We start from the raw sequence: 17,090 nt of genomic DNA on the forward strand, positions 1-17,090 counted from the left end.
TCGCAGTGTTGATATCTGCAGTGTAAATTATGACTAGTAATAATTGTATAATGCATATCTGCATAAATTATATTTGTCAAAACTGAATTATGTAAACTATTAGTCAAGCTTGGGGCATTAATTAGTAAAATGGCTTGCTCTAATGTGTCAGCTGATGAGATCAGTGACATCATTAAAGATGTATCAAATGGAAATTTGACTACTCTGTGTTTTTTTTCTCTGAAATCTTGAATCATCAGTCCTCAGGCCATATAGCGCAAGCATGGTGTTGATGCTATTTTAGCTTCTTGCATGTCATACATTAGGCAGATGCTGTTTATAGAACTTTATTCTCTGTGTAATTTGTTATGAGCCTAGATGACACAGGCAGTTGTCATAGCTCTTGGTAGTTCGTTTTATTTACTAAGTCCTTCCTGAGATCAGAGGTGTAGTAAATGACATAGAAGTTTCCGGCTGTTATCTAGCTGAGATTTAGCTGCAATTCACACCATTTGAAGTCCAATGTAGTTCTCTGAACTGTTCAAAACTGTTTAATGTCAGCATTATTGTTAGCAAAATTGACAATCAAATGACAGTTTGGTGCAATTTTCTGTATAATTTGTAAAAGTGTTACAAGGGGAACTTTAAAAATACATATTCTTAGTGATCTGATTGATATGGGCCGATCACAGTGTAAAGAAAATCTGTTATTGGCATCAGCTTAAAATTTCCTGATCAGTGCACCACTAATTTGTATTTAAAATATTCTATTTCTTTCTAGGGCATGCTCAGCTTGTTGGACATCCACTCTTTTGTCATGCTTTGTTGCTGGCCGGATCAATACATTGTTGATTTCCTGCTGATATCAGAGAGAAACTCCTCATCTATTACACAGCAAGTGTCTTGTTTGACTTCTTTTTGTAAGACATAGAGAGACAGGGTGCTTGTTTTTCATAATTAATCCACACATTGACAGGTAAATGTCTTTTGTGTTGAACAGGCAAGATGATAACAGCTTGAAAATCATGACCTTGGTAGCTGAAGAAAACAAGGTATGTTTGTTACTATTTCAGTCATAGACGACTCTTGCTATACGTGGGAGACTCCATGAATTTTCTTAGCAATTATTTTTTCAGGGGTAGGTTGCTAGGTCTTTCCCCAACCCTCCCCATTACTCACACACATGTGCACTCACACCCACGGACAATTTAGCATCACCATTTCACCTATACTGCATGTTTTTGGGCTGTGGGGAAAATTGGAGCACCCTGTGGAAACCCACACGGACACAGAAAGGATGTATATATGTAATTGAAAAGACAGTTTTATTCCTCACTTGTTTTATTTGTTATCTATGTCAAGGGTCATGCTAGGAAGCTTGTGATTCAGTCCCTGCCTTCTATGGAGGTTTTCTACTCACTAGAAGTTTCTTCTGAGTCTTGGTTGATCCAGAAGGGAATCAATATGGTAAATATAACAATTGATATTTACAATATGGAAATAAATCAAATTAAATGAAATGTAATGTAATGCAAACCTGTAATATTTGTTGCTAATGTTCAACGGGTTGTCCTTAGAATTTCTTTGTCATATTTTGTAGGGGAGATACTGGTTGAAATAAAGCTAAAATTTGAATATTGTTTCTATCGCGATTATGCCAGTGTTTCTTGGCTGAATCTCCAATATCTGAGCTATGGGTGCAACTGTACACAAGAATGACAAAAGTGGTACAGTAAGTTTTCAGCACGGCAGGAGGGAAAATCTAAATATTAGTTGCTGCTTAATTTCTGGTAATCCGTATAAGTCTGACTGCTCTGATTGTTTTTCACATAGCTTTTTTTTTTTGTGCCTATGTCATTTTCTCACGCTACATAAAACATTAACAATGTCAGTCATATACTGTTGCAGGAAACATGTGCAAAGTCATTGCTGAAACAGGGTTGTGTTGCAAAGTGCACTTTGAGCGAAAAATAACAATATACTGTTTTTCAGCCTGGTCTACACACCTCTTTGAATTTTGTGACCAGTGGAGACGGCAGCATGGAAAATAAATTCATGCATGCCATCCTTCTACGTTTCTGCCACTACTTCATAATAGGTTGCAGTCCAGCGTCGCCACTGCACATTGTCATGTTGTAAGACAACATCTGTATTGCAAACACCTCCATGTTGCTTTACTTTTTGTGGCAATGACATTGGTAAGTCTATGCCATAAAAACCAAAGCAGATAATCTGGAAAAATACTGCCAGTGTATCAGCTCGGACAGTTAAATCATTTAGATCCAATTCTAATCGGATACACAAGTTTTTATTTCATCTTTAGAGGCCACTGTTGTACTGTAGAATGACAACAGGCCCTTTGAGTCTAGTGCTGGAGTAGCTGTGGGAGAAGGAAAACCAATTTTTTGGACTCCAAAAAAAATTGGTTACCAATGCAAATTAATCTGCAAAACCTATATATTGGTCGACCTTTAAAAGAAATTATACTTGCCGGTTAATACATTTCTACCAGTATGTCATCCATCCCAAATATAGTTATGATGACCCACCTGCCCTTGATATCTTGTATTGAAGGTAATTCATAAATTCAACTCTTTTCCTCAGGACACTATCTATTTGCTGGAGGGAATTTTGGCGAACACAAAGAGGTGACTAACAGACACAGTTATGACAGTCTATAGATATTAAGGGCAATTAACTTTTGCATTTATATTGTGGTGTTAATATGTTGTAGTGAATTCATCACATTTGTGGATAGCGAAAGATTGATTTCAAATAATTTTTCTGTCTTAAAGCAGCCATGAAGATCCAGTGTCTACTGTTGTGATACGATGCTTCACAGAGGCGCTGCCGGAGAACAGGTGCGCTCTTGAAAACATAAGTAATACTGATTATAATTGAATTTACAATTTAATTCTGATTTGGTTTTAATTTTATGTTGGTTTCAGAAAGATATTTTTAATAGATTCCGCTGAAGGAATGCACTGCTTGATTTTAATGCTTGTTTGGGTGGTTTTGCTCCTTATGCATTATTTATTTTGTTTATTTTATTTTCTATACGTTGCTTCACTTTAACACTTAAATTAAATTATACTTTTCTTCAGGCAAGCAAACTGCTTTTAATGCAGTACTTTGTGCATTGTTTCTCTCTCTGCTTCCTCCAGACTGAACAAACTTCTTTATAAGCACAAGTTTGAAGAAGCAGAGAAATTTGCAAAAGCTTTTGGGCTTGATGTTGAAGTAAGACATTAGTACATTTTCCTTATCTAGATTTCCTATATCAAATATTTGTCATGGTAAGTTGACAAGGTTTCTTTTTGTTTGTTTTAGCTGGTGTATAAGGTTAAGCTGAATGTTGTGCTGGAAAAGCTCATCTCAACATCAGGCAGTGATCAAACCCTTGAGTGGCCTGAGCTCATCGATGAGGCTAAAACCAACCTGATGAAGATCATGGTAATATCAGCTTTGCAACAAATGTGAATGTGCAGGACCTCATGTGAGACTTACACACAATGGTGGCTGGAGAAACTAATAACACTACTATCATTCTATTTTACACATATGTACAGTTAGTAATACTGTATGATGTACTGTTGGAATGCATTTGTACATTTGCTGATATTAAAAGGATGACTTGAGTAATCATTTTTTTTGACATACTGTAGTAGTAGTCATTGGTCCTACTCTACCATATCACTTTCATAGTCCACCCAGCAGTTATTACGATGCATTGCAATACTTCACAACTGGTTAAGATGAATATTATATCTTCTTATTCTTTTAAGGCAGTCATCCTATGTTGATATATTGTGAATGTTTAGCACTTATTCTTCTCATATATCCCACAGGATGAGCAGTTTGTGGTGCAGTACTGCCTAACTGCTTCCTGGCCTACTCTCAGCATAGCTGAGGAGATGTTAAATTACACCTTGAACCGTTTCCCGTGCTGCCAGATCCAAACAGCCTTGGCTAAGCTCGCCACCTTCGCCAGCATGTATGGACCCAACAACTTTGAGTACGTCAAGCTGGCCAGCAGTTACTTTTTTTCTAAGTTTTTCAAATGTTAGACATGAATTTTTTCCTCCATAGGCTTTTAACACTTTAGAAATAATTTAATCACTTCTTGTCCTACTCATCCTTCTGGGTTAATTGTATTCTCCATCTCCATTACAGGGGCATCTCATGGATTGAGTTTTTGAACAGCACAGATTATCTTAAAGACATCCACGCTCTTCTGAAAGAAGGGAATCTTAGTGGAGCACAATATTTGTGGCTACGACACGAGGTAAAACTCGAAGTATGGTTTGATCTGTTGCTTCAGTATTTGACCAGGAACCTGCCAATGGCTAGTGAATTGAGAATTTTAGCCACAAGAATTTTACACTGGCCTTGAATGTGTATTTTACATTTAAATTTTTTCATTTTTACATAGTAATATTTATTTAGCCAGTTTTCTCTTTGTGTTTACAACAAAGCACAAATCATGTTATATACTCTAGCCCGGTGGTTCTCAACCTTGTTCCTGGAGAGCAAGAGCAAAAGTGCTGTCTTTTCCGGAACATTAGCATGATTGCGAATGTCTTATTGATTTTATGAAACCGGTCAATAAACTACAAAATAACATTTTCAGTTACATTTTAGAGACATTATTGTTTTTTTGCATTATTCTGTCAACAAATTTCCCAGTTAAAGGTGAACTAAGTAACTTTTTTTACCTTAACTGAACAGCTTCGGAGTCATTGGAATGGTTATATTACTTATTTCGGGTTGAATGGTGGTCGTTTCGCACCCCCCTGGTGCCCGTGAGCGGAAAATACGCACTTGCAACTTTGGGGCGGCGGGCCACCGGCCGCCGCGTCAGGAAGTCTCGCGTGATATCAGGTCTCGCGATGTAAACAATTGCTTTACGGCCAAAAGAAATCTGCTAAAATGCCGTCATTATTGCGCTCCCTCACGCTGTTCGAACCCGAATGAAGAAGACGTTTGAAAGAATGTCCCATCTGCTTTGATGTCGTTGATCTGCTAGCCTCTGGTGTCTGAGAATCACCAACGAGTTTTTACAACAGTGTTGTCAAATATCTATTCCGAAGCTGTGGGGGGAGCTCTAGAGAGAAACCTGCGAGCAAAAAGCGAGAATACAGCGAAGAAATCCCGAAGTTACTGAATGCAGCTTTAACCATAGCACAACTGTTTCGCGTCTCCGAGCAACACAGCAGTGCTTTGTTACTGAATAAATCCACCTTTTGAACTAATCAGTTTAATGAATGATTCAACGACTAAATGAATCAGCCCTTTGAATGAATTATTTAAATGAATAACTCAATGACCCAACTCATTTATTTATACTGTGATTTGCTGACACAGACTGGTGGTTTTAGTTTCATATTTTAAGTTCATATTTAAAACAAACTTTGCTTGAGTTTTAAAACAAACTGCCATGACCAGCAGTTTTCATCAAGTTCTGAACATAAACATCTGCCGGTCACAGACACTAAAAGCCTCTGTGCAGTGCAGCAGTCAGACGTGTACCTGCACCAACCATCAACACCATGTGCCAAATCATTGAGATTGAATCTAGAAAGGTCCATTGTTAAACAAAGACAAGTGCATATTAACGGTTCAGAGACGAAGGAAAACAGACAAAAAGCAAAACATTGAGAAATAAACAAACAGCTTTAATGTGATGGGGCAGCAGTTATTAAATGAACTTTATCCATCCCAGATTCCCGGGCAATATGAGTCAGTATGGAGTCCAAAACCACTGGTTCAGTTGGGATATATAAGAGCCTGTTAAACATAAACTAAAAACAGAGTGCACTTTTAAGGCATATTATGAATTTGTTACTCATTTCATTTTGGTAGAACTTTACTCCATGTGGAGTTTTGACAATGAATGAATTTCTGACTTTCTATAAGTTGCTGATGGTATACTTTATTACTACTAAGGTAGAGGTGCAGGTGCAAAAAAAAAAAAAAAACACTTCCCTAGACTATTTAAATCTCTTTTGTTTTTAATTATTTTATCTGTTTTTATTTTGTTTCATTAGTAGTCAGCACTGTAACTTAAAGTTGCTACTACAGGTTCTTTCCCCATGATAATTAGGTTTTTCTGTTTCATTCTCTCTCTCTCTCTCAGGGTGAGTTTGCCAGTGCATTTGATGAAGACTGCCTACATGCTCTGTTGGGCTCCATTTCATCAGACATCCCATCACAGGACCTAAGTCTGTGGTTTAAGGGTGTTGTGGTCCCATTTATATGGAGAGTGTTGCCCAAAGGACAGGTATGAGGCAGTTAATACACTTGATTTTAAACTACACATTTTTTTCAGATTGTCTTAATGACCTTAGTTATATGCGACTTTGAATCACAACCCCAGTTATCAGGAATAATTCTTGCCCTGCAAGGTGGATAAAAAAGGGTTTTTGTGTGTATGCCAGTTTTGATGAATCACTATAAATAAGGTAATACAATTCAAGCAAAATGTTTGAAAAGCAAATAGTTCTTGCGTAATCTTACTGTAATTTAAGTTCTGTTGTAATCTCTTGGTTGAGAATGGAGTAGTGATTTTTTTTTATTTTTTTTTATTAACTAGTTAGTTGTGCTTCATATTAACACTTTTTATGTTTTAAATGTACACAGAAAATCCTCGCCAGGTGGTTGGAGCAGCGTGTAAGGAATCTGGAGTTAACCGAAAAGGTAGTTAACTCTTATGACAAGTTTTTCAAAAAAATTTAATTCTTTTGAAATACCAGGATATTGCTTTTCAAAATAAATTCGGAATTTCTAATCACAACCTAGAAAATTATTAGCCAGCCCATTTGTGACCCTTTCTGTCTCTAAAGCATAATTTTCCGGTTTGATAGACATCGATAGTCACACATTGTGTAGCCAAATCTCAATTGGGCCAAAGTAAATACAAAGATTCTCTTTCTCAGGTAATTTAATTAATTTAATTATTATAATTTTTTTTAATCTTTTTTTTTATAGGGTGACTGGCCTCATAATGGACTGGTTCTGGCTGAACTTGGCTTGCCTTCCCTCTGGAGGTCTATGGGTTTGGTAAATGTCAAGTTTGTCCCCAAATTTGAAGCTGTTTGAAAGTGTTGAGGACCATATTCCTGGAAAGTCGCAGCGACTTCCTCAGATAAGAATTAAATTGTTTTTCAGGCTGAAAACTGTGGAGAAGAGGAAGTGCAAAATCTGAGGTCATTAGTGGCAAACCTCCGACAGCTGTGTGACCTCTACACCAAATATAACTGCCACCTTTCACTGTCTGACTATGAAAGGGTGAGTATGAAAGTTTAGACTAAGTTCTACAGATGGTGGCACTAGCACCTGATTTGGTAGCGCTGGGGGGATTTTTAATCAAAGGTAATTTAATATTAAAATGACTTGTTTTGCATCAATAAGTGCAGTAACTAATAATATCACATTTATTTCTTGTAAATTTGACTGGAAAAGTCTTGACACATTTGACTAAAACACTGAGCTTAAGTTGAGATGCAGATAAAATCAACTTTTATTAAAGGGGTCATATGATGCGATTTCTTGTTTTTCTTTTTCTTTAGTGTGTTAAGTAGCTATTAGTGCAAGTATAAGATCTGCAGAGTTACAAAGCTCAAAGTGTCAAGCCTAAAGAGATATTCTTTATAAAAGTTAAGTCTTAGCCACGCCTTCCTAAAACGCTTCGTTCAAACACGCCCCCCAAAATCTACATCAGTGTGTGTGGGCAGAGTTTCATAACTTCGCCCAAATGTATACGCAAAGAAAGAAGGCGTAACTTTTATTCTTGCTGTATTATTGTGGCCGCCGGCGCCGCCATATCGTGGAGACGTTGTGTTTTTTGTTGCGAAAGCCAAACTACTTTGTTTGGCTTTTCAAAAGAGGACACAATTCGAAAACAGTGCTTAAGCTTTATTTACAACACTGTTCCAGAACAGTACAACTAAAATTTTCGACTGTGTGCTGCGCATTGTTCGGAGGACTGTTTCCAGAACATGGGAGAGTTACAAGGCCGGCTGTGCACAAAGGCTGATTCTAAAAAGTGAGGCAATTCCTCTTTACATGTACATTCTGGTGCTTCCGACTCACACAGCCTGTAAGTATCACAAATGCAGACATGGTTTTATTTTTACATAGTGTTCTCACACCCATAGCGCGGTGCAACGCATAAAAAGACAGTATAAGTCGTCATAATCAGCATAAATGTCCCCAATGAAATAAAACCTTACCAATCTGATACGATCTGGTCCAGTCGCACTGGCAAAGTTGATCGATCAGCTTGGTAATCTGCATTTTTCGGATCAGATTCGGGCTCGAATTGATAAGGTAGTACCGACATTATCACCTGTCATTATTGCTTTGGGAGCTGATGTTCCAAATATGGTATGGGGCGTGACATTTCCGTCACACACTTAAGGTTTTTGGGCCAGTCACAATGCACTGGATCGCTGGCCAATCAGAGCACACCGCTCTTTTCAGAACGATGAGCTTTGTAAAAATCTACGTGTTTCAGAAAGGCAGGGCATAGAGGAGCAACAATAATGTACAGTATGTGTAAAATAATGACTTTTTTTTAACCTACGGAAACACATTTTTTTAACCGCGGAAACACATTGCATTAAACCAAATACACAAAATAATGTTATTTTCTGAACCATCAGATGACTCCTTTAACAACAGTTACATGTAAAAACAGTTTTAGTTTTTTTTGGTCTTTACATTAAAAATAACATTTAAATTGGATAGTTGTTAGAGCTTTGAAGTGTGAAAAGTGCTTGAATTTCACTCTCAAAAGGTTGTACGAACCCTGAAATGAATAATGTAAAAACATTTGACTATTTCTGCCGCAATACCATGGTTACAGTTAGCATTACTACCTTAAATCCATGGTGAATGTTGGTAATATTTGTACTGAAAAGCCTAGAATAGAACCATGAATAGAACCAAATCCCCGTCCCACATTTTTCTTTTTTCGATAATCTGTCATAATATAGATATATCGCTACTTCTGTTTCATTGCGTTAAATAGACGTTCTAGCACCTTTGGTTATATTTTGTACTGTTTTGCAGCTTATTCTTTTTTTTTTTATCCCCTGAAAGTGTCTGGGCATCACTCACCTTCTGTGAATGGCACTTATTGAGTTCCAATAGTTCATTTAGTGAATGTATAAAGTAAGTTCTCCTCCCCACAGTTATAATTCACTACAAGAGAAATGTGATATTGCCCATACAATGGCAGGTGGGCTAAATGAAAATGCAAATTCACTCTCTGACAGTAGGTGGTACTTATTGAAAAGCAGAAATACAGCGGTTACCCCTGTACATAAACCATCCCATCAAATTTCAGATCTCTTTGACTTCAAGTTTGATGCCCAGACAAATCCTTTTGTTGCAAGATGTCACTTGGTGTCATACTTTTTATCTAATGGATTCAGAAAGATTAGTCTCTGAATATTTTTTTCAAGGGGCACTGTGTTGTTGCTAAATATAAATACAAGACAAACATGCTAGTGTTGTCACAACATTACAGTATTCTGTTTTAATACCAGTAGAATTCCACAAAAGTCCACATGTTTTCTTTTTAGAACCTTTTTTTTTTTTTTTTTTTTTAATTAGGTAAATTTATCTATAAAATGTTTTTTTTAATTTTTATTGATTATTCATGCACTGAGTATTCATATTGACACAAAGCATTGATTAACCTGTTTTCTGTGGCAGGGAAGCACACGTAGTATGGCCTTTCTGATGCTGGATAAGGTGAAGGCCTCAGAGCTGATTCCTGCGGTTATTGAGAACAGCATTGAACCTTATGCTCTTGAGAACGGACTGGACCTGGACCAAACCCTCTTACACTATATCAAGGTCACCATTATTTTTCAGTAATTAGGAAAATGGTTGTTTATAGTGTTATTTTTAGATCTACTCTCGTTGCACCAAAGTTTTATATTAACATGTTTTTTTGCTGTGTTAAGCATTGTAGCCAATCTCAGACATGTGATGCTTTGCAGAAGGCCCTGTCGAGGCCATTAGACAGCACTCAAGTGTAAAAACACTCTATATTATAATCAGTAGTAGTCTATAAGGTCATGCATTGTGTGCATAAATTCTGGATTCTGTTTGTGAGGGAACAAAGTTGAACAAAAATCTGATAATTAAATCATTCAAATGTAAAAAATTAATTAATAATAATTAAATGTAAAATTATCTAATACATAAAAACAATCAGAATAAATCACTTACTAAAAAAGATTTTGTTTACCTGTATAACGTTTGACAATTAATCACCCTCAGACAACCATGTTAAATTATTGAAATATAAGATTAATATCAGGGGGTACTTTGAGTAAATATTTTAGATCAATTTGACTGACACATTTTTTTTTGTGAATCCCTAACTATATGATTGGCTTTATGTTCCTAATGTTTCATCTCATTTTCTCATCTCATTTTGGTAGTTTAATGTTTTAAACATTTAAAGTTTTTTTCTCAAGTAAATTATCAATTTTACATGGAAAAACTTAATATTGATCACTGTCAAATTTTGTTGTGGCTGAGCAGCCGTAACACAGGCTATAAGGGCCTAAAACACAAGCCTAAAAGGGTATGCTGCATTATTTTATGTCAAGCAGCCAAAATGAATCACATAAATTAGCTATTTTTTTCCAGTCCTAGTTGATGTATTTATATTTATTATAAAAATATGAATTAAACATTTTAATGTCAAGGTGTAATTAATTTGGTTATTAGTTGCTGAAAACTTCTCGTTGTAGCAGCCTTGTGTCTTGTGCAGTTAAATATGACTCTCAGTCTGCTGATAAAAATGTATAAACAATGATAAAGAAGTCCCTAATATATTTGTATACAATGTACACTACAGACATCAGTGGTCTATTAGTCTACCTTTTGGGACTGGGAATTTTTAATGAATCGTTATTATAATATAATAGTTTTAATTTATTGTGCTGTCAGTTTATGTTTTGATGTGTTTAAATTTTAGGACCTGCTAGACTGTTGCAGCTCTCAAATCACCTCTCTCTTCACTGAATGGGAGGCCAAAGCCGTGGCTGTACTACACTGCATGACAGACACTAATGTAAGATCTGTTCATACATCTAACACCAGGGTCCCCGCGGATCCTTAAAAAGTCTTAAAAGGTCTTAAATTAGATTTTTTAAATTTAAGGCCATAAAAAGTCTTAAAAAAAAAAATATTTTTTAAATGTCTTATTTTTACTTATGAAAGGTCTTAAATTTTAGATGAGACTTTGACTTAGACTTATCTAAATACTTTCGAAATTAAAACTATCTAATTAGCGTAGGCCGTATTATTTTTTTAATTCTATCTTTGTGGATTTGCTTGTTCACGTGACAATTCGCGTCACTTACGGCAGTATATTAGCCTACGTCTGTCTCCTGCACGCGAGAGGAGAGAAAAAAACGAGTAAATGTCAGTTCAATTGTAAGTTCATTCTTTATGTGCTTAGGAGTGTGCGATATTGTCTATGAACTATGATGACATTGTAATCATTGTTTTAACTATGTACGAGGCACTGCGAGTGCGAGCTGACATCGCGTTTGTCTCTCATGCTTGCTTTCACTGCGTGATGTGTCAGTGCAGTTATAGATGTCCCCAAATGAGTTTTTGTCTTATATTTATATCATATTATGTTGTTATATTAGAATATCACATGAGCAAGAGTGCCGTTTTCCTTTGCACAATTGCAAGTGTGCTATTTATTTTATACAACAGGTAAATTAACAATAAAGTTAACATTGTGAGTTACTTTCTGGACAAAATATTGTCAATTTTCACTTTATATCGCAGACGAGAATTTCATAATGAAGCCGTACGTGTCCAACAGACAACAATGTTTTTTTTTTTTTTTTTACTGAAATCCACGTTTTGAACGAATCATTTTAACGATTCAATGAACAATCACTTGTTTTTCTGAATGAATCAGCCGTTTGAACAAATCGGTTGACTCCAACAACTCGCTTATTAAGATAGTGACTTGCCGCCACCTACTGGTGGTTTTAGTTTCATATTTAAAGTAACCTTTAATTAAAGCGTTAAAATTATAAATCATTTCATATTTAAATATTGAATAGCTTTATTTATGCAATTGTAAATGAAGTGTAAATATAGTAGGCTAATGCCAGTTTTTATGCCGCTTCTGTGTCTCCTCTGCACTGCAAGGATGGATTTTAATTTAATGATTTATTTTGACATTGGTACTGTGTTATTCTAATATAATTTAATTTGAATGTTAGAATTTGACATTAAAGGTGATGCATACCTCTAAATACGTTTAGAAACAATGTCCATATATAGGTGAAAATGCCCCTGGAAATCAATTTAAGGTGGCAAATATTGCCCCTTAATAAAAATGTTAATTTCGGTCACTACTGTGAACTGACCACTGTATAGAATATAAAAAATATTAATATCTTTGTGGGTCTGCTGTCAACAACAGGCCTAAACCAGCCAGGATACCAGTACAAAAACACAATCAGTAAAATATTATTATCAACAAAACTTTGAAAATATCTAGACATATTGTTGTCAATATTGCGCACCCCTAATGTACGGTATTAATTTTGATTTTGATTAAAAAGGTCTTAAAAAACCTTTTTAAAGGTTAAAAGGTTTTTTAAAGGTCTTAAAAAGCCTTAAATTTGACTTTAAAAATTGTGCAGATACCCTGAACACACAATATCCAATTTATATAAATGTATTTATTTATTAACAATTAGTGATGCAATTAGTGAAAATTCTTTACTCACGGTAGGGATCGACATATACTATAGTGGTATCGATACTACTAATACTGATGTTGTATAGAGAGGATTGATCCTCACAAAAATATTGATAGTGTTTGACTAGGAATTTTATGAAATATTTAGTGCAAAAAATGGCAAAGAAATAAAAGAGGAGAAGAGAAAAGTCACAGAGAGAAGTCATCTGGAGTTCTCTTTCTTATCTCACTATGGGAATGGTTCTTAACTGTCCTTAGACAAGCCGTAAAGGTATGTCACCAAAATTAGCTGTTTTTGATAGCGGGCATATTCACTTCTACAGTGAATATTATTTGTGCTAGGGATGAACTAGAGAACATGTTACAGTGTATTCTCTTTCTAACTGTTCTATTATGACGACCGCTAGTTATTCGAGTGGTGGAGCGAGGGGAAAAGAAGCCTCGAACCTATGTGTGTGGATGAATATTAGGAAGGTGGGACTCCCACATCACTGTCGTGACTCGTGATTGGTCTGTCAAATGATAGACATTGTGATATTGGTGCTTCCAGGATTGGTAAAATTGGCTTTCAAATATAATTATCCATTTTGATATGAATTTGTGTATTTAAATTGTGTATTGTGTGTTGAATCACATGAGAACTAGAGATTGCTAGAAGACAGCAGAGTTGAGTAGGGTTCCTAAATGCTGTCAGTGTGAAGGCCTACTGTCAAATTGACTTTAACTTCCTGTTTTTAGTCACAGTAGATTCTGTTAGCAAAAGATTGTCTTTTTACATGTTTTAGAAGGTGATGGATGCTGTGATTGAAATAATGTACAAGGCCGTGGTGCCCTGGAGTGAAACCATCGAGAAACTTGTTCAGCAGCACTTGGAGAAGGAACATCCAAAGTGAGTGGTGTGGTAAAACATAGTTTATTTATTTTATTTGTATAAGTTCTTTTACATGACTTCACTGTAGAGTGAGGCTTCAAGGCTAGCTCTGGTGGCACATGTTAACAGCACTCAGAGTAGTTTACACTATTTCAACACATCTGCATTTTACTTTTTTTAAATACAGCACATCATTTTTGACTCATGCACTTTAAAATTTTGATTTCAGTTGGACTAAAGTAATAATTTCACTTCAAATAAAGTCTGACTGATCTCATACTAGTCTGATTTTTGGGAAGACCTGAGTGATGAAATTGTTGCTTGACTCCATCCAGAATTTATACATATTAATCGGACACATTAATAGAGCATTTGGACCCGCAAATGGTCAATGTGACCTCAGACTTTACAATTGGATTACATATTTCTGTGTTTGCAACATATAGCTGCAGTACATCAAATTCAGTTAGCACATTTTGTAAGTATTTTCATATCTACAGACAGGAGTTACTGAGAGAGGGTTACAGATTGATGGAAATAAAGAAGCTTCTCAGATGCTATGGCATCCGCACCTTAGCCCTCTCTAACACTCGTGATATCATGGTAAGTTAAAAGTCCTATTATGTGTGTTCATTTAACAATTTTACTATTCCTTACTTTCTTAAAGATGTAAAGGTTTTGACCTTTGTATCAGCCACTCTGTTCATGCAAGTACCTGATATTTCACTGTTGTTTGCTTTAAGATGCTTGTGAGGCACATTCTGAAGCAGGACCTGCCCACCTCTCTCGAGGACTCACTGAAGTTGATTGAGGCCTACAAACTAAACCCAGCAGAGATCCACCATCTTCACTGCATCCAGCTTATACAGTGCAATAAGGTATTACTTCCACAGAATTGGGACTTGGCAGTATACAGGTAACAACATGATGGACCCTCACATTTCTTCTAAGAGGCAGAACTCATAAATAGGTACATTTCTATAACGGAAAATGAGGGACTACAGCAAACATCATTATTTCGTTTCCTTTTGCACAAATAATAAAGAAAAATCCTCGATAGACTTTCCAAAAGAGAAGAAAATATATATAGAGATTAATTACGCCAATAGAAGAGAGAAATATGTAAATTTTACCATCACTACCTCAGCCGTTGTATTATAAACACACTTGCAGGGTTGTATATCCAAAATAAATAAATAACTGGAACACGTCATTACAGTCTGTCCACTTGTCTTTTTAACTTTTTCTCAACTTTTAGTTATTAATATTAAGTGAAACAATCAAAAGTCACGCAGAGACGTCCTTGACCACTTGAGTGATAATACAAGCTATATAAATGAACTGACTCATCAAATATTTTAATGATCAATGCAGAAGAACTGGTTCAAGAAAACGTTCAAAGTCAAAACGCAGCGCTATTGCACATTCTACAGGCTTGCAGTTTCAGAGCAGTTCACAGTCAATGAATACCACTCATTTATGCCAAGCGATTGCTTACGATCTACTGTTGATGAATTGACAATATTGACTTTCTGTTGTTTGTATTGTAATGTTTTAGATTGTTCTAAGAGTGCATATTTTATCTCCCTTGTATGTTTAAGTGAGGAGCTGGAAAGTAGTTAAGGCATTTCAAAATAAGAGTCCGAGTGTATTTCAGGCTTTTTTTATAATTAAATGTCCTGGATTATGCAGAGCATATTTTTTTCTGGTTATAATTGGTGTTTCGGGTTACAAAATAAAGTGTATCTGGCATATACTTTAATATTTAGAATATACATAATTCCATAATTATTAAATAAACAATATTTGAAGCAGAAACATTTAAAAACCTAGTTAAAAAATAATAATAAATTAATCATGTTGCTTGTAAATGTCTCCTTGTATCCCTTTATTAAGGAAAAACAGATTTTTTGATATATTTTTAATATTATGCACGTAAATCTGCTCCAGAATTTCTCAAATTAGGAGCACAGTTTATCTGAAATTACCCAAGGCTACTAATATCAGACCTGAGGCACTTTTCATATTTTTGGACCCGAACCTGCTCGGGTCTCGGCCTCGGGTCAGACCACGGGTTTTCGAATCGAAGTGGACCAATGAAGACCTCTAATGAAACCACTGCAGTCTCCAACAAATTCATATTCAGTATATTTTAAAAATATATATCTCCTCCTAGCCCTAATCAGCAGTTACAACATGGAAATGTTAAGCAAGTAATTTTAATTCAGATAGGAATCAAGGGTGATATATTTGGATATTGTTGTATTCACAGAGGGAGAAGTGCATTGCGCTGCTGAAGAATCTGCCCCATTCTGAAGCAGAATTTGTGATTGAGCGAATGGCCTGTTGGGCAAGACTTGAACTTCAAGACAAGCGACACATTTCTGAAGAGGTCAGAATTTGTGTGAGAGAAATGTGGTGTTAATTGGTTAAAAAGAAGTAAAGATATTTTGCATAAAGACTATAGATTTAAATTGACAATGTTTCAGTCGAAAAAAAATCTTAATACTAAAGTAGGATTAGTTTTCTATATGAAAAGTTTTTGCATTGTTATTGTTAAACACATTTGGATATGTTCATCTATATAGGCAAAATTGATATATATTCTGAATTAAATGTATTTTCTTTCAATAGCAGAAGAAATTACAAATGCTAATATCACAGATTATGGTTGAAGCTTTGAAGTACCTGCAGAGCATTCAGACAGGTGAGTGCACAACCAAGTATTAGTACTGGTTTTCTATGTCTAATAATGCGGTTTTAAAAGGATAGGTAACCACAAAGAATTGACATTTGCGCCCCTACCCCACTTTGAAACCAAACCCCAGAAAGGAAGTACCCAAATTAAAATATAGTTTATGAAGCCCTTGGACTAGAAGCATAATTGTGGTTGGCAGTTTGTTTTATTAAGACTTTTTTATTAAAACTTAAAGTCATTTTCATTAAATATTTTTTTTAATTGGCCTTGTTGCAGTCTAGAAACCCAGTGCAAGTTTGACCATGTTCCATTTGAAATAAACATCAGCTATGAGAATTTGTGAGATTAAACCATGTTTTTTTTTTGTCTCAATTGTCACTGTATAACATCAGTTTAGAGTTTAAAATAACTTCCTTCTGTTGTCTGAGGTGGTTTCTTGTAGATTCATAGGTTTTTTCCTCAGTGGATGCATAAGAGGCTTGTTAAAGGCATTGATGGCATTTTTGATTTTATAAAATGGATAGTTCCAGTCCTTGATTCTGATTGGTTGAGCTGTGTTCAAAGGGTTTTTACAACGCCCCTTAGCGGTTCTAAATTCACTGTGAAACACGACTTCGTGGGACTTAAAAAAAAAAAAAAATCTGTCACTATATGATTTATACGATAATATAAAGACACATTATAAGACATATCAAGCCTTTCTAATTGAATAAAAAAAATTAAGACTTGTATGCAGTAAATATAATGCAGTAATAAATATATTAAAACAGAAAGGGATTACTGAA

At 35.4% G+C, this 17,090-nt stretch overlaps 1 protein-coding gene across 3 annotated transcripts in view; it reads left to right on the forward strand.

Moving 5' to 3' along the window:
- The window catches only part of kntc1 (kinetochore associated 1), a 58,806-nt gene that overhangs the window by 9,602 nt on the left and 32,114 nt on the right, over positions 1 to 17,090 (forward strand). The window contains exons 9-28 of one of the 3 annotated variants that reach the window (XM_084415414.1): positions 761 to 873; positions 980 to 1,031; positions 1,342 to 1,446; positions 2,584 to 2,627; positions 2,775 to 2,840; positions 3,144 to 3,219; positions 3,310 to 3,432; positions 3,828 to 3,994; positions 4,153 to 4,264; positions 6,116 to 6,259; positions 6,619 to 6,675; positions 6,967 to 7,038; positions 7,147 to 7,266; positions 9,700 to 9,843; positions 10,979 to 11,074; positions 13,522 to 13,625; positions 14,108 to 14,210; positions 14,351 to 14,485; positions 15,880 to 15,999; positions 16,242 to 16,314. In XM_084415414.1, coding sequence (XP_084271540.1) covers positions 761 to 873; positions 980 to 1,031; positions 1,342 to 1,446; positions 2,584 to 2,627; positions 2,775 to 2,840; positions 3,144 to 3,219; positions 3,310 to 3,432; positions 3,828 to 3,994; positions 4,153 to 4,264; positions 6,116 to 6,259; positions 6,619 to 6,675; positions 6,967 to 7,038; positions 7,147 to 7,266; positions 9,700 to 9,843; positions 10,979 to 11,074; positions 13,522 to 13,625; positions 14,108 to 14,210; positions 14,351 to 14,485; positions 15,880 to 15,999; positions 16,242 to 16,314 — 2,026 coding nt within the window. The remainder of the gene's footprint in view (positions 1 to 760; positions 874 to 979; positions 1,032 to 1,341; positions 1,447 to 2,583; positions 2,628 to 2,774; positions 2,841 to 3,143; positions 3,220 to 3,309; positions 3,433 to 3,827; positions 3,995 to 4,152; positions 4,265 to 6,115; positions 6,260 to 6,618; positions 6,676 to 6,966; positions 7,039 to 7,146; positions 7,267 to 9,699; positions 9,844 to 10,978; positions 11,075 to 13,521; positions 13,626 to 14,107; positions 14,211 to 14,350; positions 14,486 to 15,879; positions 16,000 to 16,241; positions 16,315 to 17,090) is intronic. The other 2 variants (XM_084415416.1, XM_084415415.1) reach the window with 2 other exon arrangements.

Source organism: Rutilus rutilus, assembly GCF_951802725.1.
Source record: "Rutilus rutilus genome assembly, chromosome: 7".
In the NCBI taxonomy this organism is placed as follows: domain Eukaryota; kingdom Metazoa; phylum Chordata; class Actinopteri; order Cypriniformes; family Leuciscidae; genus Rutilus; species Rutilus rutilus.